We start from the raw sequence: 25,072 nt of genomic DNA, 5'->3' as shown, positions 1-25,072 counted from the left end.
AAGGTCAGGAGTGAGTGAGTGAGTGAGTGAGTTTGTAGGGGTTGGGAAGGGGATATAAATGTTTGATTACGAATGGGGATTCACTATCTAGAGAGAGGAGTATGTATCCCCCTCTTGGCAATCTCATCGGGTATGGAAGAGGGGAGGGGGAGGGGGGGGGAAAGAGAAGAAGTGGCAGGCATGCACCGCAACTCTGTTAAATCTAGTGTGTAAAGGCAGATAGGCATTCTCTCTGATGGTTAGTTTGCAGGTGGGGTCCTTACTCATCTATTGACAGGGCATGCATCCAATCAAAGGGATCCATGCTGCTGAGTGGAATGAGAATGTGCCAGATTCTTGGTTATCCAATGCTGGTTCAGGTTTATTCAGTGGTCAGAAAATAATTTTTCAAAAAGCCAAAATATATTTTTTAAAAAAAGGTAAATGCCAAAAGGAGCCAAATACTCTTCCCTTAATTTGAGTAGGTTACAGGCACGTGAAAAGCTTGCTCAGAGTGCTTGGATTATAGCACATTTGGTTAGAGTGTGCAAAATTTGGCGAGTCAGTAGGTCTTAAAGGGCTGCAGCTCACCATCAAGGGTAAGTTGTGATGGTGGGAAAAAAAAGGGGGCTAATTCTTCACAATGGCACAGCTGCAATATGTGGATAACAGTGATCCCTTTGATGCTGAAGAGTGGGGGTCCTGCTGCAGGTGGTGTACCAAAGGAGAGGCTGAAGGCCACAGTAAAAGCACAGATTCAAGCTACACAGAGGGAGGTTACTAACTGAATCAATGCAATCAACCCAGGCCCTTCATACATGGCTGCAAATTAAAAATAAGATTACAATTCACCAGACTACACTTTCATCTGGGGAATGGAGAATCAAAAGGAGAAGCAGAACAAAATATAAAGGGAAATGAAATAAACTTCAACAACTTATTTTTAAAAACAGACTGGACTTCTGTTTACTTGCTGTTATCAGGAGGAAGGTGAAGAAGGTAAGTGTCCTCCTTCTGTGCACATTGTGGTGACTTCATCCCTCTCCCTGGCCACTGTCTGAGGCTGAACTATACCATTCGCAGGAACATAGACCGTTCCTACTTCACCCTGAAATTAGCTTCCAAGCCCATATCTGTTCCATCACCAAGACCGCCTACATCCATCTTCGTAACATCACCCGACTCCGCCCCAGCCTCAACTCATCAGCTGCTGAAACCCTTATCCATGCCTTTGTTACCTCTAGTCTTGACTATTCCAATGCTCTCCTGGTCGACTTCCCATCTTCCACCCTCTATAAACTTGAGCTCATCCAAAACTCTGCTGCCTGTATCCTAACTTGCACTAAGTCCCATTCACTCATCACCCCTGTACTTGCTGACCTACGTTGGCTCCCGGTACGGGAACGCCTCGATTTAAAAAAAATTCTCATCCTTGTTTACAATTCCATCCTTGTTTACAATTCCATTCATGGCCTCACCCCGCCCCATCTCTGTAGCCTCCACCAGCCTTACAACCCTCCGAGATCTCTGCCCTCCTCCAATTCTGGCCTCTTGCTCATCCCCGATTTTAATCGGTCCACCATTGGTGGCCGTGCCTTCAGCTGGCTAGATCCTAAGCACTGGAATTCCCTCTCTAAACCTCTTTGCCTCTCTCCCGTCTTTTACGACGCTCCTTAAAACCTACCTGCTTGACCAAGCTTTTGGTCACATGTCCTACTATCGCCTTAAGTGGCTCGGAGTCAAATTCTGTTTGATTACGCTCCTGTGAAGCGCCTTGGGACATTTTACTACGTTAAAAGCACTATATAAATGCAAGCTGTTGTTGTTATTTTGTCACAACTGAAGGATTGTACCTGAAGTGTTAATCTGTCTGTTCTCTTTACAGATGCTCACTACCTTTTTGAGCATTTCCAGTATTTTCTCTTTGTGTTTCAGATTGTTAGCATTTGCAGTTTTCTTCTTTTAATTTCACTAAGCAGCAAATTCCATTCTGACTTCCCAGTTGGTTTGTGTCATGTCAAAGTTAGACACTGCCTTCGGGGAAACAAGGAAAATCTACTGAGGGCAAGCCACTCAAGTAACAGCTCCACATCAGCACTGCAAAAAGCACAGGAGCAAATCATCAGACTACACTCATCTGAGAAATGAAGAACCAAAAAGGCAACAGAATATATTAAAATATGGGGGGAAAAAATTAACTTTAAACAACTTTTTTAAAAAAAAGACTGCACTTCTATTTACTTGCTCGGTATCCTCAGTCTGTTTTCATAGAATGATACAGCACAGAAGGCGGCCATTCAGCTTGTCGTGCCTGCTCTTTGAAAGAACTATCCAATTAGTCCCACTCCCCTGCTCTTTTCCCCTCTAGTCCTGTAATTTTCTCCCCTTCAAGTAATTATCCAATTGCCTTTTGAAAGTTACTATTGAAGCTGCTTCCACCACCCTTTCAGGCAGTGTATTTTGTTTGTAGAAGTTCAATAAACATTGAAGATAACCACTGTTCATGAACAGGTCTGTACACACTGCATAGGAGACAACACAGTAGAATGAGAGAACTGCTGATGTCTTTATTACTGGTTGGCAAACGAGGACTGGAAACCAGACATTTCCTTCTTTCAGAACCAGCCTGAAAACCCAGATGGAGTTGGCTAGACAGTTATTGGGAATGGCAGTTATAATTGTGCAGAAGAGTTCATATTAGGAGATTAAAGTTTTTAAATGTCTAGAGTTTCAGATAAAAATCAATGGCTTTCCAAATAGCAGTTTTGGTGCAGTTCTCTACAAGCTATTCAGTATTGGTCGCAACAGAGACAAGACTCAGGCCCTAGATTTCTCATTGGGACTTTTCATGTGCAGTTAGATAACTCATTCCAGACCATGGAGAAAATGTGAGATTTCAGTAAAGATATTAATAACCTCCAAGCAAGAAGTTTATTTCACTCTCACTAGTTGTGTCATCTACCCCTTCCTATTAAAAATAACAAAAATCTGAATTTCAACATAATCGGCGATTTGAATTGTTTCAATGCAGAAACCCTATTTGTGTCATAAGCAATGACATTCTCTGTATGCAGCAAATGTGAAATGAATTTGTGCAGTCTACACCCAGTTACTAGTGGGCATCAGCCTACTGTATAAAACTGCCCCTAATTGGAACATGAACAGTTGTTCGTCTCACTCAGAGGCCATAGGTTGGCTGGTGTGGGAAACAGAAAAAATGTCACTGGTGCAACATGGGTGGCTATTCCTAGGTTGAGATTGAGGGGCATTGTTGGGGCAGTGCAGAGGGAGCATTACTCTGCATCTAGCCTTGCCATACCTGATGGGGGAGTGTTTGATGCTGGTGCTTGGTGTTTAAAATGGGAAACGTTCAATTCCCCAGCACAAATAACCTTCATCTTGAACAGCACAAAAGAAGGAATCACATTATCTTTATTAAAATTAAACAAAGTGCATTTGATTGCTATTTTCTCTCCTTTGTAATCTCAAAGCCAGTGTATCCTCACTGAGGAGTGGATGAGCAGGGGAATGCAGGCTTTTGCCATTGACGCTCTCTGGTCAGTGAAGAGAGGGCATTGATGTTTGTCCGCAGCTGATTTTCCATCCTTTCTGTCACCCCACACCCCTTAGTGCATGGCTCAGAGTACTGCTCTGACTGGTAGCAGGAAGAAGGAGGCTTCAGAGTGTGAATGCCAAGATATAAAGCCATGGACCTGTGTCCCTTTATAAATAGGGACAAAGAGGTAATGACATATTTGTATAAGGAAATGGTTAGGCAATAGTCAGAGTACAATGTAGAGTTTTGGGCATCCCACTGTAGAAATTACATTAAAGTAATAGAAGTTTAAATCTGTGCCCTCCAGTCAATTGGGAAAAGAACATTAACGCAGTACTTCACCCGCAAACTCCAGGGCACAGGCACAAGTATTTTGTGCCTTGGCATCACAACACAGCCAGTCACTGTGCAGGTGGTTCCAGGCAGATCACAAAACCTGAAAATGACAATCTCTTAGCCTCTTAACAACCATGATTACATGGCCCATTGTACCTCATTGAGACAAATGGGTCCCATTTATATCACAGATTGTATTCTATTCAGATGGGGATGATCTGAATACAGCACCATCTGCCAGGGTTCACACAAGCATCTGTCTAAATTCAGTCCAAGTGACAGGTGCATGTTAACTTAGCTTCCAACCCATATATTGCGATTCGATCAGCAGTTCATTGTTTCCCTCAGCAAGTCACAGCAGGTACTCAGAGAACAGTCAAAATGTGGAGTCAGGGAACAGGTAGCAGAATGGATAGCAATTTGGCTACAAAACAGAAAAGAGAGTAGGGGTGGCAAAAAGTGGGAAGTGGTGTTCCACAGGGATCAGTGCTGGGACCACTATTGTTCATAATTTAAATTAACAATTTGGATTAGGAAATCGGAAGTACAATTTCAAAATTTGTGGATGACTCCAAATTGGGGGGGGGGGGGCGGTGTAGTTAATACAAAGGAAGAATGCGCCAAAATGCAAGAAGGACATTAATAAACTTAGAGTGGGCACGTAATTGGCAAATGAATTTCAATATAGATAAGTGTGAGGTGGTGCATTTTCGTAGGAAGAATAAGGAGGCCACATACTGCTTGGATAATAAGAGTCTAAACGGGATAGAGGAGCAAAGGGATCTAGGGGTACACAAATCACAAAGTAGCAGCGCAAGTAAATAACGCCATAAAAAAAGGCAAATCTAACACTAGGGTTCATTTCTAGAGGGATAGAAATGAAAAGCAAGGAAGTTATGTTAGACTTGTATAGAACCTTGGTTAGACTAAACTTGGAGTATTGTGCACAGATCTGGTCTCCATATTATAGAAAGGATATAGAGGCATTGGAGAGGATGCAAGAGAGATTCACAAGGATGATACCTGGTTTGAGAGGATATCCTTATCAGGAAAGGCTGAACAGGCTGATGCTCTTTTCTCTAGAAAAGAGAAGGCTGAGGGGTGACCTGATAGAGGTCTTTAAGATAACGATAGGGTAGATGTAGAGAAAATGTTTCCACTTGTGAGGGAGTCCAAAACTAGAAGTCATAAATATAAAAGAGTGGCTAATAAATCCAATAGGTAAATCAGGGGAAGCCTCTTTACCCAAAGAGTGGTAAGAATATGGAATGCGCTACCACAAGGAGTAGTTGAGGAAAATAGCATGCATTTAAGAGGATGCTAGATAACCACATGAGGGAGAAAGGAATGGAAGAGTATCCTGATAGGATTGGATGAAGTAGAGGGAGGAGGCTTGTGTGGAGCATAAACGCCAGCATAGACCAGTTGGACCAAATGGCCTGTTTCTGTGCTGTAGTTTCAATGTAACTTGATGTGAAAAATCCTATGCTGCCCAAATCTGCACTCAATGTTGAAAAGTTAAGATTTCAAGATTTGGATGCTCATCAAGCAGGACTTTTGTCTTATGGTAACCAGCGTTTGCTGTAGGGGCACTGGCTGCCTCTAGGATAAGGGAGCATTTATTTTTTCATTTATGTTCTTCCATTTTCTACCAAATAGATGTTACAACACAATTAGTGGTGTGTCCTATTGTGAAATGGTCATAGATTGATTAGCGGATTAGGCTGAAAGGTGGCAGATGTGTTTTAATGTGGAGAAGTATGAGGTAATACATTCTGGGAGGAAAAGGAATGGGAGTGTGCACTCAATGGAAAAGCACTGAAGTGACTGCAGTCCACTCGAAGCTCTACAACATTCTGGACAAAGCAGTACTGCATGTACTGTGTATCTTGTAAACAGCTGCCTTGATGGAAGCTTCATGTTAAAAACCTTAGGTGTCACTTCCATCCCACCAGATAAATACACATTTCAGTATCTGTGCGCACACACACTATCATTGTCTTCTTTGGAAAGTACATATTCAGAACACAGCTACAGCTCTTTCCGGAAGAGGGTGGGAAGGTTCCAGATATGTTTAGAGACTGCAGGAAGCAGTCAGATTGACACATATGCCCAAAAAAAACCACAGGAAAGGAAATAGGAGGGATGGAAAGGATGGAGTCAGTTAACTTTCTGCTCATAGTGCCTGTTGGGAGCTAAATGAATGGGACTAAATCAATAGCATTAAATGAATTTAATAAAATAAGAAAGGATGAGGAGAGAAAAACATTAAGATTTATCAGGTGTTTGAACTGCCTGTCATTGCAGAACAATGCGTAGGTCATGACAGGAGTCTAGCATCAAACCGATCAGAACAACCAAAGGAAAAAATGCACACAAGGCCAAATTTAGTTTTGACAACCAGAATTTGAGCCTTATATCTTCATGATCACAACAAGCATTTTCTATTGTACTGGGCAATGACAGCAACCAGCATTTATATAGCGCCTTTAACATAGAAAAATATCATAAGGCACTTCACAGAGGCATTACCAGACAAAATATGAACTGTAATATTCAGAGCAAGGCATCACCAACCAGGTACAATTGACATACCTGAAAACATCATCATGTGCTGGAAGTTCCATGGGATTTTTCTTTTACGGCGCAGGTTAAGCAGGAAGGATAGCGGATATATATTACAGGCTCGAGCCACAAAGATGGCAAGCTGTTGATACAATAGCTTAAGGAAAATAGCAAACATATCATCAGCTGATAAATAGTTACCCTGTGCGTTGATGACAGCCATTACACATCTCATTGTACCAGAGACTTCTTTGGAGACAAGTATTATAAATCGGATAGCCAAGTGCTGAAGGATAGAACACTAGATCCTGGTCTCCAGTTGCTTCCAAAGCCTTTATTCACAGAGATCCCTTTTACACACACACACCATACCCCAGAAATGCTCTGTGTAAAAAGGATACGAGAGTTCCCAATTGAACACACCACCTGAATACAATTAACACAAATTGATATAAATCCCATGATACAATTAACAACAAGAACGTTGAACCGTAAGCACTACCGTCAGGACATGTTAAAGATCCAGCTGATAAAAGGAAAGCAACTCTGGAGGAAGTATAAGGAATGGGAAGGTATGGGAATAGGAAATTTGAGAAACTTAGAAGAAGTACCAAGAATAAGTTATAGGAACAGGAAATATATTACTAGACATTTAATCAGTACACCATGTCCAATTAATTGACCATCCTGCCTAAGAGAGGTCACAGCTCATAATATTCTGTTTGCACACCTCCCTGACTCAGCAATATATAAAGCCTACTGGTATTTTAGTTGGCTGTCAGGTACAGCAATTGTACCAACAGATGTAGTCATGGAAACTGGTGAAGAGTCATATAAAGCATATTGGGAATTTAACCTGAAATTTCTCTACCATCATGCAAACAGAGTTTTAAAAAAGTACAAAATTTTATCCAGATTCAACGGCAGTTGTCCCACCTAATCAGATAGACAGGGGTTGGCCATCCAACAGTTAGGTCCAGAGGAATGCAGTAAGGGAATTGGTTTCCAGTGGGTCATCTCTATAAAACAAACCACTTAAGTGGTTTCTATCTTATTAGGAATAAAGAGTATTCTAAACTCTGGACCATGAATTTCACTAGTGTATTAGTCTGAATAAAAGAGGACTTAAACATTCAGCAAAGTGCCTCTTATACACTAGCTGTGACTGTACTCAGCTTTAGATTTTTAAAAAATTCGTTCATGGGATGTGGGCGTCGCTGGCGAGGCCGGCATTTATTGCCCATCCCAGTTGCCCTTGAGAAGGTGGTGGTGAGCCGCCTTCTTGAAACGCTGCAGTCCGTGTGGTGAAGGTTCTCCCACAGTGCTGTTAGGAAGGGAGTTCCAGGATTTTGACCCGGCGACGGTGAAGGAACGGCGATATATTTCCAAGTCGGGATGGCGTGTGACTTGGAGGGGAACGTGCAGGTGGTGTTGTTCCCATGTACCTGCTACTCTTGTCTTTCTAGGTGGTAGAGGTCGCAGGTTTGGGAGGTGCTGTCGAAGAAGCCTTGGCGAGTTGCTGCAGTGCATCCTGTGGATGGTACACACTCTAGCCACTGTGTGCCGGTGGTGAAGGGAGTGAATGTTTAGGGTGGTGGATGGGGTGCCAATCAAGCGGGCTGCTTTGTCCTGGATGGTGTCGAGCTTCTTGAGTTGCACTCATCCAGGCAAGTGGAGAGTATTCCATCACACTCCTGACTTGTGCCTTGTAGATGGTGAAAAGGCTTTGGGGAGTCAGGAGGTGAGTCACTCGCCGCAGAATACTCAGCCTCTGACCTGCTCTTGTAGCCTGTATTTATATGGCTGGTCCAGTTAAGTTTCTGGTCAATGGTGACCACCAGGATGTTGATGGTGGGGGATTTAGCGATGGTAATGCCATTGAATGTCAAGGTGGAGCTGGTTAGACTCTCTCTTGTTGGAGATGGTCATTGTCTGGCACTTGTCTGGCGCAAATGTTACTTGCCACTTATCAGCCCAAGCCGGATGTTGTCCAGGTCTTGCTGCTTGCGGGCTCGGACTGCTTCATTATTTGAGGGGTTGCGAATGGAACTGAACACTGTGCAATCATCAGCAAACATCCTCATTTCTGACCTTATAATGGAGGGAAGGTCATTGATGAAGCAGCTTAAGCTGGTTGCACCTAGGACACTGCCCTGAGGAACTTCTGCAGCAATGCCCTGGGGCTGAGATGACTGGCCTCCAATAACCACTAACATCTTCCTTTGTGCTAGGTATGACTCCAGCCACTGGAGAGTTTTCCCCTGATTCCCATTGACTTCAATTTTACTAGGACTCCTTCGTGCCACACTCGGTCAAATGCTGCCTTGATGTCAAGGGCAGTCACTCTCACCTCACCTCACCTCTGGAATTCAGCTCTTTTTGTCCATGTTTGGACCAAGGCTGTAATGAGGTCTGGAGCCGAGTGGTCCTGGTGGAACCCAAACTGAGCATCAATGAACAGTTTATTGGTGAGTAAGTGCCGTTTGATAGCGCTGTCGACGACACTTTCCATTACTTTGCTGATGATTGAGAGTAGACTGATGGGGCGGTAATTGGCTGGATTGGATTTGTCCTGCTTTTTGTGGACAGGACATACCTGGGCAATTTTCCACATTGTTGGGTAGATGCCAGTGTTGTAGCTGTACTGGTACAGCTTGGCTTGAGGTGCAGCTAGTTCTGGAGAACAAGTCTTCAGCACTACAGCCAGGATGTTGTCGGGGCCCATCGCCTTTGCTGTATCCAGTGCACACAGCCGTTTTTTGATATCAAGTGGAGTGAATCGAATTGGCTGAAGACTGGCTTCTGTGATGGTGGGGATATCGGGAGGAGGCAGAGATGGATCATCCACTCGGCACTTCTGGCTGAAGATGGTTGCAAATGCTTCAGCCTTGTCTTTTGCACTCATGTGCTGGACTCCGCCATCATTGAGGATGGGGATGGGGATGTTTACAGAGCCTCCTCCTCCCGTTAGTTAATTGTTCACCACCATTCACAACTGGATGTGGCAGGACTGCAGAGCTTTGATCTGATCCGTTGGTTGTGGAATCGCTTAGCTCTGTCTATAGCATGTTGCTTCTGCTGTTTAGCATGCATGTAGTCCTGAGTTGTAGCTTCACCAGGTTGGCACCTCATTTTTAGGTACGTATGGTGCTGCTCCTGGCATGCTGTTCTACACTCCTCATTGAACCAGGATTGATCCCATGGCTTGTTGGTAATGGTAGAGTGAGGAATATGCCGGGCCATGAGGTCACAGATTATGCTGGAATACAATTCTGCTGCTGCAGATGGCCCACAGCGTCTCATGGATGCCCAGTTTTGAGCTGCTAGATCTGTTCTGAATCCATCCCATTTAGCACGGTGGTAGTAGATACAGGTAGTTTATTATTATGTTTTCTTCAGAAAAAATATTTTCCAAATCACCCTAATTACAGTTCTGTTGAACAAGGAGCCTATATTCTCTTCCATTTGAGGAAACACAAGGCAAGAAGATGCCCTTGAGGGCCTCGACATCTCATCACAGCTGTTAGTGTCATCGGTCCAGTTAGGAGACATCCAGGGGTTTTTCCTCCATTATATCATGCATCACTGCTGCATGGTTTGTTACATTTTACCAGTTTGAGTATAGGGCAAAACACAGATGCTTCACAATCTGTTTAAAAATGGGCCAATCGTAGTGACAGAAATGACAAATGATGTTCTGAGAAGATTCCCCTTGATGAGTCGTTCCATCGATAATGGAGGACTACTCTAGATGAGATAACTTGCAAACATGATTAGCTTAAATATTGTAATTTGTTAGAAAAAAACCCTTAAAAATTCCAGGAACTTATCTAAAGCAGCCTGATGCAAATACCCTGCTTCACAACCCAGATCAGCCTGGAGGTAAAGAGTGTTGCAAATGTTTTAACTTAATGGTCAAAGTTAAAAAATCTTATGCAGCGGTTATATCTGAAATTCAAGAGCAAAAGTCACCCTTCTCACAGCTTGTCAGACTTGTGAACGTGGATGTGCAAGTGATCCTTTGTAGTTATGTATTTATGACCCAGCTGTAAATTCATATTGAAAGTAGATTCTGAGTTCAGGAGCTGTCTACACAGGGAAGGCTGGATGCTGAAAATAACTGTCCACTGATAGGAGTTTGATTGCAAGCTAAGTCTCTCATTCCCCCACAACTGGCTCAACCTGATAAGGACTGTTAACTTATTCAACCCTGGTCACAGCCCAGGTTCAAGTGATTCATGTTTGAAAAGGGTAAGAAGAACATAGATTAGGCCCAGCAAAGGCGATCTCAGGTATATTTTATGCCAGCTGAGCAAATTTCTTATTTTAAAAGCTTATTCCATCAATAACACCCTACTGAGACTTCTATTCATATAAAACTTAATTACTTTTAAAATCTCACACAATCATTAAAGTTGGTTAAAATGGACTTCCGAATCTTCAGCAGAAACAGCTTTGTAATTTACAAAGGCTGCTTTTGCTTAAAAACCGGAATACATTTCTGTAATGTAGAAACATAGGAATTGCTAGACAAGAGAAGACCAAAATCCATCTAGTTCGCCTTCTTCTATGCTGGTAGACGCTAGATACTGCGATAATGGAATTGTTGACTAATCATAGCAATCAATCTCTTATCAATTAGTCTACAACAGACCCAGACATAACGCAAGGTCACCTGTTCCTTCCAAGCATGCTACACTTACCACATGTCATGTCTTAAATTGCTCATATACTGTATCCCAAAATATTATTTTCTGAAAGAAATCTATCTAATTTACATTTGAATGAATCAATATCAACTGTTTTCACCCGAGGGAGCCTAGTCCAAATATTGACCACTCACTCACTGAAATATTGTTTCCTTGAATTTGTTTTGAATTTACTCCCATTCAAACGCTGGCTGTGTCCTCTGGTTCTACTGTTCTGAACAAGGTGAAATAGCTCGTCATGGTCCCACATTATCTAGTACCTTTAGAATTCTAAAAACACAAAGCACATCACTTCTCAACCTTCCCTTTTCTAAGAACATGCCCAACTTACATAACATCACTGTGAGCTGGTATTTTTGCAGCACACAACATCCTCCACTTCCTTCCCCTAAGAAAACAAACAGTCAACAATAACTTAGTATATTTGTGTTCAAAAAATGTTATTCTCCCCTCCTCCTGTTCCAGTTATAACGCAAATGCAAAAAAAGGGGTCAAAGGCCATCATACTCAAAATGGCCACCTGAAGGCACACTCGCTCGCACCTTGCAGTCAATGCAAGGCAATGACAGGTCATCAAGCACCCATTTGGACTATAATCATTTAGGTAAAATGGGGTTCATGTAATTCTGACTCAGCTGCAGGAACCCTTGCCTCCAAGTCAGAAAATACATATAGATTGGTCAAACCAAATTAGCAATAATACTGTGGGGGAGGAATTCCTGGAGTGTGTACGTGATGGTTTTCTAGACCAATATGTTGAGGAACCAACTAGAGAACAGGCGATCCTAGACAGGGTATTGTGCAATGAGAAAGAATTAATTAACAATCTTGTTGTGCGGAGTCCCTTAGGGAAGAGCGACCATAACATGATAGAATTCCTCATTAAGATGGAGAATGAGGTCGTCAAATCCAAAACTAGGGTCTTGAATCTAAATAAAGAAAATTACGAAAGTATGAGGTGCGAGTTGGCTATGATAGATTGGGGAACTTTACTAAAAGGGATGACAGTGAATAGGCAATGGCTAATATTTAAAGAACGTGTGCAGGAATTACAACAATTATTCATTCCTGTCTGGCGCAAAAATAAAACAGGAAAGGTGGCTAAACCATGGCTTACAAAAGAAATTAGGGATAGTATTAGATCCAAAGAGGAGACATATAAAATTGCCAGAAAAAGCAGCAAGCCTGAGGATTGGGAACAGTTTAGAATTCAGCAAAGGAGAACAAAGATATTGATTAAGAGGGGAAAAATAGTGTATGAGAGTAAACTAGCAGGGAAGATAAAAACTGACTGCAAAAGCTTCTATAAATATGTCAAGAGAAAAAGATTAGTGAAGACAAATGTAGGTCCCTCACAGTCAAAAATGGGGGAAATTATAATGGGGAACAAAGAAATGGCAGAACAATTAAACACATACTTTGGTTCTGTCTTCACAAAGGAAGACACAAATAACCTCCCAGAAATGTTAGGGAACCAAGGGTCTAGTGAGAGGGAGGAACTGAAGGAAACCAGTATCAGTAAAAAATAGTGCTAAGGAAATTAATGGGGCTAAAGGCTGAGAAATCCCCAGGGCCTGATAATCTACATCCGAGAGTGCTAAAGGAAGTGGCCCTGGAAATAGTAGATGCATTGGTGGTCATCTTCCAAAATTCTATCGATTCTGGAACAGTTCCTGCAGATTGGAGGGTGGCAAATGTAACCCCACTATTTAAAAAAGGAGGGAGAGAAAAAAACAGGGAATTACAGACCAGTTAGCCTAACATCAGTAGTGGGGAAAATGCTAGAGTCTATTATAAAAGATGTGATAACAGAACACTTGGAAGGTATTAACGGGATTGGACAAAGTCAGCATGGGTTTATGGAAGGGAAATCATGCTTAACAAAGGGGGAGAACCAGTGGATGTAGTGTACTTGGATTTTCAGAAGGCTTTTGATAAGGTCCCACACAAGAGGTTAGTGTGCAAAATTAAAACATATGGGATTGTGGGGGAACATACTGGCATGGATTGAGAATTGGTCGACAGACAGGAAACAGAGAGCAGGAATAAACGGGTCTTTTTCAAGGTGGCAGGCAGTGACTAGTGGGATACCGCAGGGATCAGTGCTTGGGCCCCAGCTATTCACAATATATATCAATGATTTGGATGAGGGAACTAAATGTAACATTTCCAAGTTTGCAGATGACACAAAGCTGGGGTGGAATGTGAGCTGTGAGGAGGATGCAAAGAGGCTCCATTGTGATTTAGACAAGTTGGGTGAGTGGGCAAGAACATGACAGATGCAGTATCATGTGGATAAACGTGAGGTTATCCACTTTGGTTGTAAGAACAGAAAGGCAGATTATTATCTGAATTGTGATAAATTGGGAAAAAGGGAGGTGCAACAAGATCTGGGTGTCCTTGTACACCAGTCGCTGAAAGCGAGCATTCAGGTGCAGCAAGCAGTTAGGAAGGCGAATGGTATGTTGGCCTTCATTGCAAGAGGATTTGAGTACAGGAGCAGGAATGTCTTACTGCAGTTATACAGGGCCTTGGTGAGACCACATCTGGACTATTGTGTGCAGTTTTGGTCTCCTTATATGAAGAAGGATGTCCTTACCATGGAGGGAGTGCAACAAAGGTTTACCAGACTGATTCCTGGGATGGCAGGACTGACGTATGAGGAGAGATTGGGTCGACTAGGTCTATATTCACTAGAGTTTAGAAGAATGAGAGATGATCTCATCGAAACATAAAATTCTAACAGGACTAGACAGACTAGATGCAGGGAGGATGTTCCAGAAGGCTGGGGAGTCTAGAACCAGGGATAACAGTCTCAGGATACGGAGTATGCCATTTAGAACAGAGATGAGGAGAAATTTCTTCACCCATAGGGTGGTGAACCTGTGGAATTCTCTACCACAGAAGGCAGTAGAAGCCATGTCATTGGATGTATTCAAGAAGGAGATAGATATATTTCTTAATGCTAAAGGGATCAAGGGATTATGGGGAAAAAGCGGGAACAGGGTACTGAGTTAGACGATCAGCCATGATCATTTTGAATGGTGGAGCAAGCCAGAAGGACCAAATGGCCTGCTCTTGCTCCTATTTTCTATGTTTCTATGATTGTGTTCAAGCCCCTCTCCAGGGCTTGAGGATATAAATGGGGCTGACACTCCAGTGACATCTGTTCACTCCACATCCTCTGTCCTCTTCACTCCACCATTGACCGCTGCTTTTTCAGCCACCAAGCTACACCCTCAAAAGCCTACCAGATACTTTTTGCTACAACTAGACTTTTGGCCTCACCCCTTCACTCCACTCTACCTATTCTTTTTCCTCTCACTTGGTGTCCATTTGCTTCTCCAATCTGTTAAAGTACTCGGTGATGTGACTCCAATACAAGGGGCATTATATAAATGCAAGCTGTTGTTGGTGTTGTAACTCATTTACATGCAATGCTTTAGATGTTTCGGAGAAGCATGAGAAGGCACTATATAAATGCAAATCATTTTCAATGGGAGGAATTACTGCAGCCTCAGTCTACGCATGGCATACTGTAAAATTCTTCAGTTAGCCAAGAAAGAGAGAAAATTATTGGGGGACTTGGTGGATTCCTTTTAATTAAAAAATACTTTTTTGATATGCAGCCCAGAGTATTTATTTTAAACAATAAGGATCCCACTGAGCCAGTCATTGTCCTTTCTCAGTTCTGATCTAATTACTGTTCAACTCAGCATGTGAAACAATGGCATGCTCACTTTGTAATAATTACACACAAAACCCTGCAAAATTAAACACTGTTATCTTCGAGTTATCTAAGCTCCAATTCTGAAAGGGTCAAATTAGAAACAATCTCTGTGCCACAATGAAGAGGCTCATAAATCAGGTCAAAGCTATGTCTCCATGGCAATTGCAACTAGATTGGGCCATGGATCCATAGAACCTTCCGGCATTTCAGCAAATGATTTAAAAAAAAACTCATTAAAAAAATGTGTTACTTTCTTGCCCTGATTGAGACCAGGCATGCACTATGAAATGAGTAAAAAACATCGACTAATAATCATGGGAGATTTCAACTAACCCCAAATAAACTGGCAAGAGGAAGAGAAAAGAGAAAAGGGAATGGAGCTTTTACAGTGTGTACAGGAACAGTGTTTCTTACCCGGTATGTGAGAAGCCCAACAAGAGAGGAATCACTGCTGGATCTAGTAATGGGAAATGAACCAGAGCAGATAAGAGAAATAAGCTTAGGGGAAAATCTAGGCAATAGCAATCATAACATAATATGGTTTAAAATAATGATTGAAAAAGACACACGTAAGACAAAGACCAAAGTAATAGGTTGCAAAAAAGCTAATTTTGAGGGGATGAGAATGCAACTAGGGCAGGTAATTGGAAAAACATTTTGACAGACAAAGAAATAGAACAGCAGTGGGTAATATTTAAAACTGTAATCAATAGCGTTCAGGAGAAATATATTCTTCTAAAAAGAAAGAACAAACTAACCAATAATGAAACCCCAGGATGATTAAAGAGATGAGGGTAAAATTGAAACTAAAGAAAAAGGCATGCACTAAGTATATAGACAATAAAGGAGAGGATGACAAAAGGGAATATGAAGAGGTTAGGAAAGAAGTCAAAAAACAATTAGGAAAGCAAAGAGGATCTACAAAATTAAATTATCATCGAATATAAAAAGAAATAGTAAATATTCTACAAACACATAAATAACAAAAGAAAAATCAGAATAGGGATAAGGCCACTAGGGGAGGCACAAGATAAACTCATAGGTAATGACAGCGAAATGGCAGAAATATTGAATAGTTACTTTGCCTCAGTATTTATGAGGGAGACTAACAAGGTGGGCAGGACATTAGAAGAAAAGGTCAAAAAAGATATTAAAACATTAAAGATAGAAAGGGGGGAGATAATTGATAAACTATTCAAACTTAGAGGGGATAAGACGCCTGGTCCGGATGGATTGTATCCACGAATATTAAGAAGTTAGGGAGGAGATAGGAGAGGCACTATTACATATTTATAAAAATTGATTAGAAAAGGGAATAGGGGAATCAAGGGACATGGGGATTGGGCGGGAATGTGAAGTAGAGGTTGAAGATCATCCATGATCTGATTGGATAGTGAAGCAGGCTCGAAGGGCCATATGGCCAATTCCTGCTCCTATTTCTTATAATAAGATCATAAGACTACAAGAGATAGGAGCAGGAGTAGGCCATTCGGCCCGTCGAGCCCGCTCTGCCATTTAATGAGATCATGGCTGATCTTTGATCTCAACTCCACTTTCCCGCCCTTTCCCCATATCCTTTGACTCCCTTGCTGATCAAAAATTTGTCTAACTCAGCCTGGAATGACTCAACCTCCACAGCTTTTTGGGGTAAAGAATTCCAAAGATTCATGACCCTCTCGGAGAAGAAATTCCTCCTCATTTCCGTCATAAACGGGCGACCCCTTATTCTGAGACTATGCCCCCTAGTTTTAGTTTCCCCCATGAGGGGTCACATCCTCTCAGCATCTACCCTATCAAGTCCCCTCAGAATCTTGTATGTTTGAATAAGATCTCCTCTCATTCTTCTAAACTCCAATGAGTATAGACCCAACCTGTCAATCTTTCTTCATAAGACAACCTTTCCATACCCGGAATCAATCTAGTGAACCTTCTCTGAACTGCTTCCAATGAAGTTTGTTCTTCCTTAAATAAGGGCACCAGAACTGTACGCAGTACTCCAGGTGTGGTCTCACCAGCACCCTGTACAGCTGTAGCATGACTTCCCTGCTTTTATACTCCATCCCCCTAGAAATAAAGGCTAGAGGACTGTCGGATGGCTAATGTTATTCCTTAACATTGGTGGTAGGAAAGATAATGGCATCTTTACTCAAAGATATAATAGAAAGACATCTAGAGAATGAAATTATAATAAAGAATAGTCAGCACGGATTTCAGAAGGGAAAGTCAGGCTTGTTGAATTCTTTGAAGAAGTAACAGGAAGAGTAAATAAGGGTAATGTAGTAGATGTAATATATTTGGATTTTCAAAAGGCCTTTGATAAGGCACCGCATCGTAGACTCATGGCTAAGGTCAGAGTATGTGGAGTCAGGGGACAGGTAGCAGAATGGATAGCAAGTTGGCGACAAAATAGAAAACAGAGAGTAGGGGTTAAGAGTAGCTACACAGACTGGCAAAAGGTGGGAAGTGGTGTTCCACAGGGATTGGTGCTGGGACTACTGTTGTTTACAATTTACATCAACAATTTGGATCCAGGAATTCGAAGTACAATTTCAAAATTTGCGGATGACACCAAATTGGGGGGTGTAGTTAATACAATGGAAGAATGCGTCAAAATGCAAGTGGACATTAATAAACATGCAGAATGGGCGAGTAATTGGCAAATGAATTTCAATATAGATAAGTGTGAGGTGGTGCATTTTGTTAGGAAGAATTAGGAGGCCACATATTGCTTGGATAATAAAAATCTAAATGGGATGGGGAGCAAACTGATCTAGGGGTACAGATACACAAAACACTAAAAGGAGCGACGCAGGTTAATAAGGCCATAAAAAGGGCAAATCAAGCGCTAGGTTTCGATTCTAGAGGGATAAAATTGAAAAGCAAAGTTATGTTAAACTTGAACAGAACCTTGGTTAGACCACACTTGGAGTACCGTGCACAATACTGGTTTCCATACATAGAGAGGGTGCAAAAAAGATTCACAAGGATGATACTAGAACTGAGAGGATATCCTGATCAGGAAAGGCTGAACAGGCTGGGGCTCTTATGGCTGAGGGGTGACCTGATAGAGGACTTTATGATAATGATAGGGTTTGATAGAATTTGATAGTATGGTTACAGCACGGAAGGAGGCCATTTGGCCTGTCGAGTCTGTGCCGGCTCTCTGCAAGAGCAATCCTGCTAGTCCGACTCCCCCGCCCTATCCCCACAGCCCTGCAAATTTATTCCCTTCAAGTACTTATCCAATTCCCTTTTGAAAGCCACGATTGAATCTGTCTCCACCACCCCCTCAGGCAGTTCATTTCTTATCCTAACCACTCGCTGTGTAAAAAAGTTTTTCCTCATGTCGCCTTTGGTTCTTTTACCAATTACCTTAAATCTATGCCCTTTGGTTCTTGACCCCTCCACCAATGGGAACAGTTTCTTTCTATCTACTCTGTCCAGACCCATCATGATTTTGAATACCTCAATCAAATCTCCTCTCAATCTTCTCTGTTCCAAGGAGAACAACCCCAGTTTCTCTGGTCTATGCATGTAACTGAAGTCCCTCATCCCTGGAATCATTCTAGTAAATCTCATCTGCACCCTCTCGAAGGCCTTCACATCCTTCCTAAAGTGCAGTGTACAGAACTGGACACAATACTCCAGTTGTGGCCGAATCAGTGTTTTATAAAAATTCAACATAATCTCCTTGCTTTTGTACTCTATGCCTTTATTTATAAAGCCCAGGATTCCGTATGCTTTCTTAACCGCTTTCTCAACCTGCCCTGCCACCTTCAATGATTTGGGTACATATACCCACAGATCTTTCTGTTCCTGCACCCCTTTTAGAATTGTACCCTTTAGTTTAAATTGCCTCTTCTCATTCTTCCTACCAAAATGTATCACTTCAACTTGTCTGCATTGAATTTCATCTGCCACATGTCTGCCCATTCCACCAGCCTGCCTATGTCTGCTTGAAGTCTATCACTATCCTCCTCACTGTTCACTACCCTTCCAAGTTTTGTGTCATCTGCAAATTTTGAAATTGTGCCCTATATACCCAATTCCAAGTCATTAATATAGATCAACAAAAGCAATGATCCTAGTACCGACCCCTGGGGAACACCACTGTATACCTCCCTCCAGTCTGAAAAACAACCGTTCACCACTACTTTGTTTCCTATTACTTAGCCAATTCTGTATCCACGCTGCCACTGCCCTGTTTATTCAATGGACTTCAACTTTGATAACAAGACTGTTATGCAGCACTTTATCAAATGCTTTTTGGAAGTCCATATATACATCAACTACACTGCCCTCATCGACCCTCTCTGTTACCTTATCAAAATCTCTATCAAGTTGGTAAACATGATTTGTCTTTAACAAATCCACGCTGGCTTTCCTTTATTAATCCACATTTCTCCAAATGACTGTTAATTTTGTCCCGGATTATCGTTTCTAAAAGTTTCCCCAATACTGGGGTTAAACTGACTGGCCTGTAGTTGCTGGATTTATCCTTACACCCTTTTTTGAACAAGGGTGTAACATTTGCAATTCTCCAGTCCTCTGGCACCACCCCTGTATCTAAGGAGGATTGGAAGATTATGACCAGTACCTCTGCAATTTCCACCCTTGCTTCCCTCAGCAACGTCGAATGCTTCCCATCTGGACCTGGTGATTTACCTACTTTAAGTGCAGCTAGCCTTTCTAGTACCTCCTCTTTATCAATTTTTAGCCCATCCAGTACCTCAACTACCTCTTCACTTACTGTGATGTTGGCGGCATCTTCTTCCTTGGTAAAGACAGGTGCAAAGTACTCATTTAGACCTCAGCCATGCCCTCTGCCTCCATGCATAGATCTCCTTTTTGGTCCCTAATCGGTCCCACCCTTCCTCTTACTACCCGTTTACTGTTTGCATGTCTATAGAAGACTTTTGGATTCCATTTTATGTTAGCCGCCAGTCTATTCTCATACTCTCTCTTTGCCCCTCTTATTTCCTTTCTCGCCTCCCCTCTGAACTTTCTATATTCAGCCTGGTTCTCACTTGTATTATCAACCTGACATCTGTCATACGCCCCTTTTTTCTGCTTAATCTTACTCTCTCTAACTCTTTTGTCATCTAGGGATCTTTGGTTTCAGTTGCCCTACCTTTCTCCCTCTTGGGAATGTATCTAGACTGTACCCGAACCATCTCCTGTTTAAAGGCCGCCCATTGTTCATTTACTGTTTTACCTGCCAATCTTTGACTCCAATTTACCCGGGCCAGATTCGTTCTCATCCCATTGATATTGGCCCTCCTCCAATTGAGTATTTCTTCTCCTTTTCCATAGCTAATCTAAACCCTATGATACTATCCAAGGATTGTTCTCCTTGGAACAGAGAAGGTTGAGAGGAGATTTGACAGAGATGTTCAAAATCACAAAGGGTCTAGACCCAGTGGAGAGAGAGAGAAACTGTTGCCATTGGCAGAAGGGTCAAGAACCAGAGGGCATAGATATATGGTGATTGGCAAAGAACCAAAGGTGATATGAGGGAAAACTTCTTTACACAGCGAGTGGTTAAGATCTGAAATGCACTGCCCAAGGGAGTGGTGGAGGCAGATTCAATCATGGCCTTCAAAAGGGAACTGGATAAGTACTTGAAGTGAAAAAATGTGCAGGGCTACGGGGATAGGGCAGAGCAGTGGGACTAGCTGGATTGCTCATGCATAGAGCCGGCGCGGACTCGATGGGCCGAATGGCCCCCTTTCACGCCATTACCTTCTATGATTCTATGATCATTGTTCCCTAAATGTTCCACCACTAACACTTGCTCCACTTGGCCCTCCTCATTCCCCAGAACCAGATCCTGCAATGCCTCCTTCCTCGTTGGGCCGTAAATGGACTGGTCAAGAAAGTTCTTCGAAACACACTTCAAAAATTCCTACCCCTCTTTGTCCCTTACACAATTACTATCCCAGTCTATATTAGGATAATTGATGTCCCCCATTATCAATACTGTATGGTTCTTGCACATCTCTAATTTCCCTGCAAATTTGCTCCTCTATATCCTTCCACTAGTTGGTGGTCTATAGACTACCCCCGGTAGTGTAATGGCACCTCTATTGTTTCTTAACTTTACCCAAATAGATTCTGTCTTTGACCCCTCCAGGACATCCTCTCTCTCCGGCACTGCAGTATTCTCCTTAATCAATACTGCCACCACCACTCCCCTCCTTTCTTTCCTTCCATATCTTTCCTGAACACCTTGTATTCAGGAATATTTAGTACCCAATCCTGCCCATATTTAAGCCAGGTCTCCGTTAGTGCCACAACATCATATTCCCATGTAGCTAATTGCGCCTGCAGCTCACCAATCTTGCTTACGAAATTTTGTGCATTTAAATACATGCACTATAAACCCATCTTAAGCCTTCTTGTATTTTCTCTTAGTCTGATCCCATCTAATACTGTACTATTACTTACTCTAGTGCTATCTGTCTATCCCAATCCTTTGTGCACCTTTCTAATGCTACATCCTGGTGTCCAACCCCCTGCCAAATTAGTTTAAACCCTCCCCCACAGAACTAGCGAACCTGCCCGCAAGGACATAGGGTAGACGTAAAGAAAATGTTTCCACTTGTGGGGGAATCCAAAACGAGAGGTCATAAATATAAGATAGTCACTAATAAATCCAGTAGGGAATTCAAGAGAAACTTGTTTACCCAAAGAATGGTAAGGATGTGGAATGCGTTACCACATGGAGTAGTTGAGGCAAATAGCACAGATGCATTTAAGAGGAAGCTGGATAAGCATATGAGGGAGAAAGGAATAGAAGGCTATCCTAATAGGGGGGGGAGGAGGCTCATGTGGAGCATAAACGCCAGCATAAACCAGTTGGGCCGAATGGCCTGTTTCTGTGCTGTAGTTCCAATGTAACGTGATGTAATATCGCTCAATAATTGTCAGCTTTGAGGTGAATGATAGCGATTTTGTATGGCCTGCCATCCAATTTTCCCCCTCTCCCTGTGCAAAATTGCTTTATCTCTGTTCAACATCTTCCCATGGTGATACATTTGTAGTCAGGGACTCATTGCACCATGAAAATCATGATTTCTGGGGACTGAATGGTGCAATGGGTTAAGCAATGGCTTTTACTTGTAGAACTTAGGTTCACATCCAGGTCAGGCTGTGGTATGAAAGTCTCTCCTGTCTGTTGGTTGCGAAGGATCTATGTTTTTTATTTGTTCATGGGATGTGGACGTCACTGGCAAGGCCAGCATTTATTGCCCATCCCTAATTGCCCTTGAGAAGGTGGTGGTGAGCCGCCTTCAACAGTTCAAGAAGTCCGTGTGGTGAAGGTTCTCCCACAGTGCTGTTAGGTAGGGAGTTCCAGGATTTTGACCCAGCGACGATGAAGGAACGGTGATATATTTCCAATTCAGGATGGTGTGTGACTTGGAGGGGAATGTGCAGGTGGTGTTGTTCCTATGTGCCTGCTGCTCTTCTCCTTCTAGGTGGTAGAGGTCGCGGGTTTGGGAGGTGCTGTCAAAGAAGCCTTGGCGAGTTGCTGCAGTGCATCCTGTGGATGGTACACACTGCAGCCATGGTGCACCACTAGTGAAGGGAGTGAATGTTTAGGGTGGTGGATGGGGTGCCAATCAAGCAGGCTGTTTTGTCCGGGATGGTGTCAAGCTTCTTGAGTGTTGTTGGGGCTGCACTCATCCAGGCAAGTGGAAAGTATTCCATCACACTCCTGACTTGTGCCTGGTACATGGTGGAAAGGCTTTGGGGAGTCAGGAGGTGAGTACCCAGAATACCCAGCCTCTGACCTGCTCTTGTAGCCACAGTATTTATGTGGCTGGTCCAGTTAAGTTTCTGGTCAATGGTGACCCCCAGGATGTTGAAGGTGGGGGGGCTCGGCGATGATAATGCCGTTGAATGTCAAGGGGAGGTGGTTAGACTCTCTCTTGTTGGAGATGGTCATTGCCTGGCACTTGTCTGGCGCGAATGTTACTTGCCACTTATCAGCCCAAGCCTAGATGTTGTCCAGGTCTTGCTGCAAGCGGGCACGGACTGCTTCATTATCTGAGGGGTTGCAAATGGAAGTGAACATTGTGCAATCATAAGCGAACATCCCCATTTCTGACCTTATGATAGAGGGAAGGTCATTGGTGAAGCAGATGAAGATAGTTGGGCCAAGGATACTGCCCTGAGGAACTCCTGCAGCAATGTCCTGGGGCTGAGATGATTAGCCTCCAACAACCACTACCATCTTCCTTTGTGCTAGGTATGACTCCAGCCACTGGAGAGTTTTCCCCTGATTCCCATTGACTTCAATTTTACTAGGGCTCCTTGGTGCCACACTCTGTCAAATGCTGCCTTGATGTCAAGGGCAGTCACTCTCACCTCTGGATTTCAGCTCTTTTGTCCATCTTCGGACCAAGGCTGTGATGAGGTCTGGAGCTGAGTGGTCCTGGCGGAACCCAAACTGGGCATCGGTGAGCAGGTTATTTGAGAGTAAGCGTCACTTGAAGGCACTGTCGACGACACCTTCCATCACTTTGCTGATGATTGAGAGCAGACTGATGGGGCGGTAATTGGCCAGATTGGATTTGTCCTGCTTTTTGTGGACAGGACATACCTGGACAATTTTCCACATTGTCGGGTAGATGCCAGTGTTGTAGCTGTACTGGAACAGCTTGGCTAGAGGCGCAGCTAGTTCTGGAGAACAAGTCTTCAACACTACAGCCGGGGTGTTGTTGGGGCCCATAGCCTTTGCTGTATCCAGTGCACTCAGCCGTTTCTTGATATCACGTGGAGTGAATCGAATTGGCTGAAGACTGGCTTCTGTGATAGTGGGGACAGCGGGAGGAGGCCGAGATGGATCATCCACTCGAGTATTTGGTACATTGTCAACCTGGTTCCTAGTGTGCAATGGCAATTTAAGGACTGAATTGGCAATCTTACTCAGAGGTTGCCAGATGTCTGGTGCGGGAAATGAAAAATGCCACACTGTTAGAGTAGTGAGTTTAGGGCTGAGGCACACTTTTAGAATCAAAGTGTGACCTTTATTCTGCATCTAACTGTACCAATCCTGGTCTGGCATGATATTGATGTTGGGTGCCAGAAATGGAAAATTATTCCATTTCTCAATGTTAATGTCCTTCATCTCGAGCAGAAAGTTCACAAAAAGAAAACTGTGTGCTTGCAAGCCAAGAATTACAATTCTGTAGCACCCCTTGTAGTCACTAAATATACAGAACTTTCCATCTCCCTCGGCCATTCTACTCCCATGGCCTCAATTACTGACAAGACAGCTCTGACCACTCCCTTGTCTCTTTCACTACCCAAATCCCTCTATCCCTTCAAACCCCACTTCCTTCTGCATCCGCCCTTGGAAGAAACATCCTCCCCGCCCCCCCCCGCCCCCCCGCGTCAATTACAACTACACTTGCAAATTCCCAACTGCCTAGCCTTTGGCCTTCCGTTCACCACAATATTCCCACAGTTGCTGGTTTGCTCAGCCACCCACTCACCTCCACCTTTGATTCCCTTTCATTAGCATAAGCTTTACTCCCTCCGATCCCAGTCAGTCCCCCTGGCATGGCCCTCAAGTCCAAGGGGTTCAGATTGAGCATAGCCGGTATACAACTGGTTCAGCCATCCATCAACAAATCTGGCTGGACCATCTCAAGCACTGTCAGGCCTCACTCTCCTCTACTAAAACCATCCACTAGTCCAGGATCATCCTGAAGAGCAAAGGTAACCCCTGACATTTTTTCTACACTATCAACCAACGCCTTAAATCCATCTCTCCTGCCCCCCCACCCGCACCTTCAACAAGTTTAAGGACCTCGTGGACAATTTTACTGTTTGTGCAATATCCAGTCTTGGATGAGCCGCAATTACTTCCAGCTAAACATTGGTAAGACGAAGCCATCGTCTTCGGTTCCCCCCACAAACTCCATACCCTTGACGTCAATTCCATCCCTCGCTCTCTCAGGTTGAACCAGACTGCTTCCAATTTCCTATTTGACCCCGAGCTGAGTTTTTGACCCCATGTGCTCTTCATTATAAAAACTGCCTATTGTTACTACTGTAACATTGCCGGCCTCCGTCCCCGGTTCAGCCCATGTGCTGCTGAAACCCTCATCCAGATCTTTGTTACCTTCAGACTCAACTATTCCAAATGCTCTCCTGGCTGTCCTCCCATCCTCCACTTTCCAAAAACCT

General features: G+C 43.2%; 1 protein-coding gene across 1 annotated transcript in view; it reads right to left on the bottom strand.

The window, feature by feature from the left end:
* Positions 1-25,072, bottom strand: part of LOC137331314 (sodium/hydrogen exchanger 9-like) — a 313,260-nt gene that overhangs the window by 139,617 nt on the left and 148,571 nt on the right. Inside the window, exon 11 of the mRNA XM_067995036.1 lies at positions 6,467-6,578. Within this exon, the coding sequence (XP_067851137.1) occupies positions 6,467-6,578 (112 nt within the window). The remainder of the gene's footprint in view (positions 1-6,466; positions 6,579-25,072) is intronic.

Source organism: Heptranchias perlo, chromosome 13, assembly GCF_035084215.1.
Source record: "Heptranchias perlo isolate sHepPer1 chromosome 13, sHepPer1.hap1, whole genome shotgun sequence".
Lineage (NCBI taxonomy): Eukaryota > Metazoa > Chordata > Chondrichthyes > Hexanchiformes > Hexanchidae > Heptranchias > Heptranchias perlo.
Note: the sequence above shows the minus strand (reverse complement) of the source record. Positions and strands in the feature narration are given on the sequence as shown.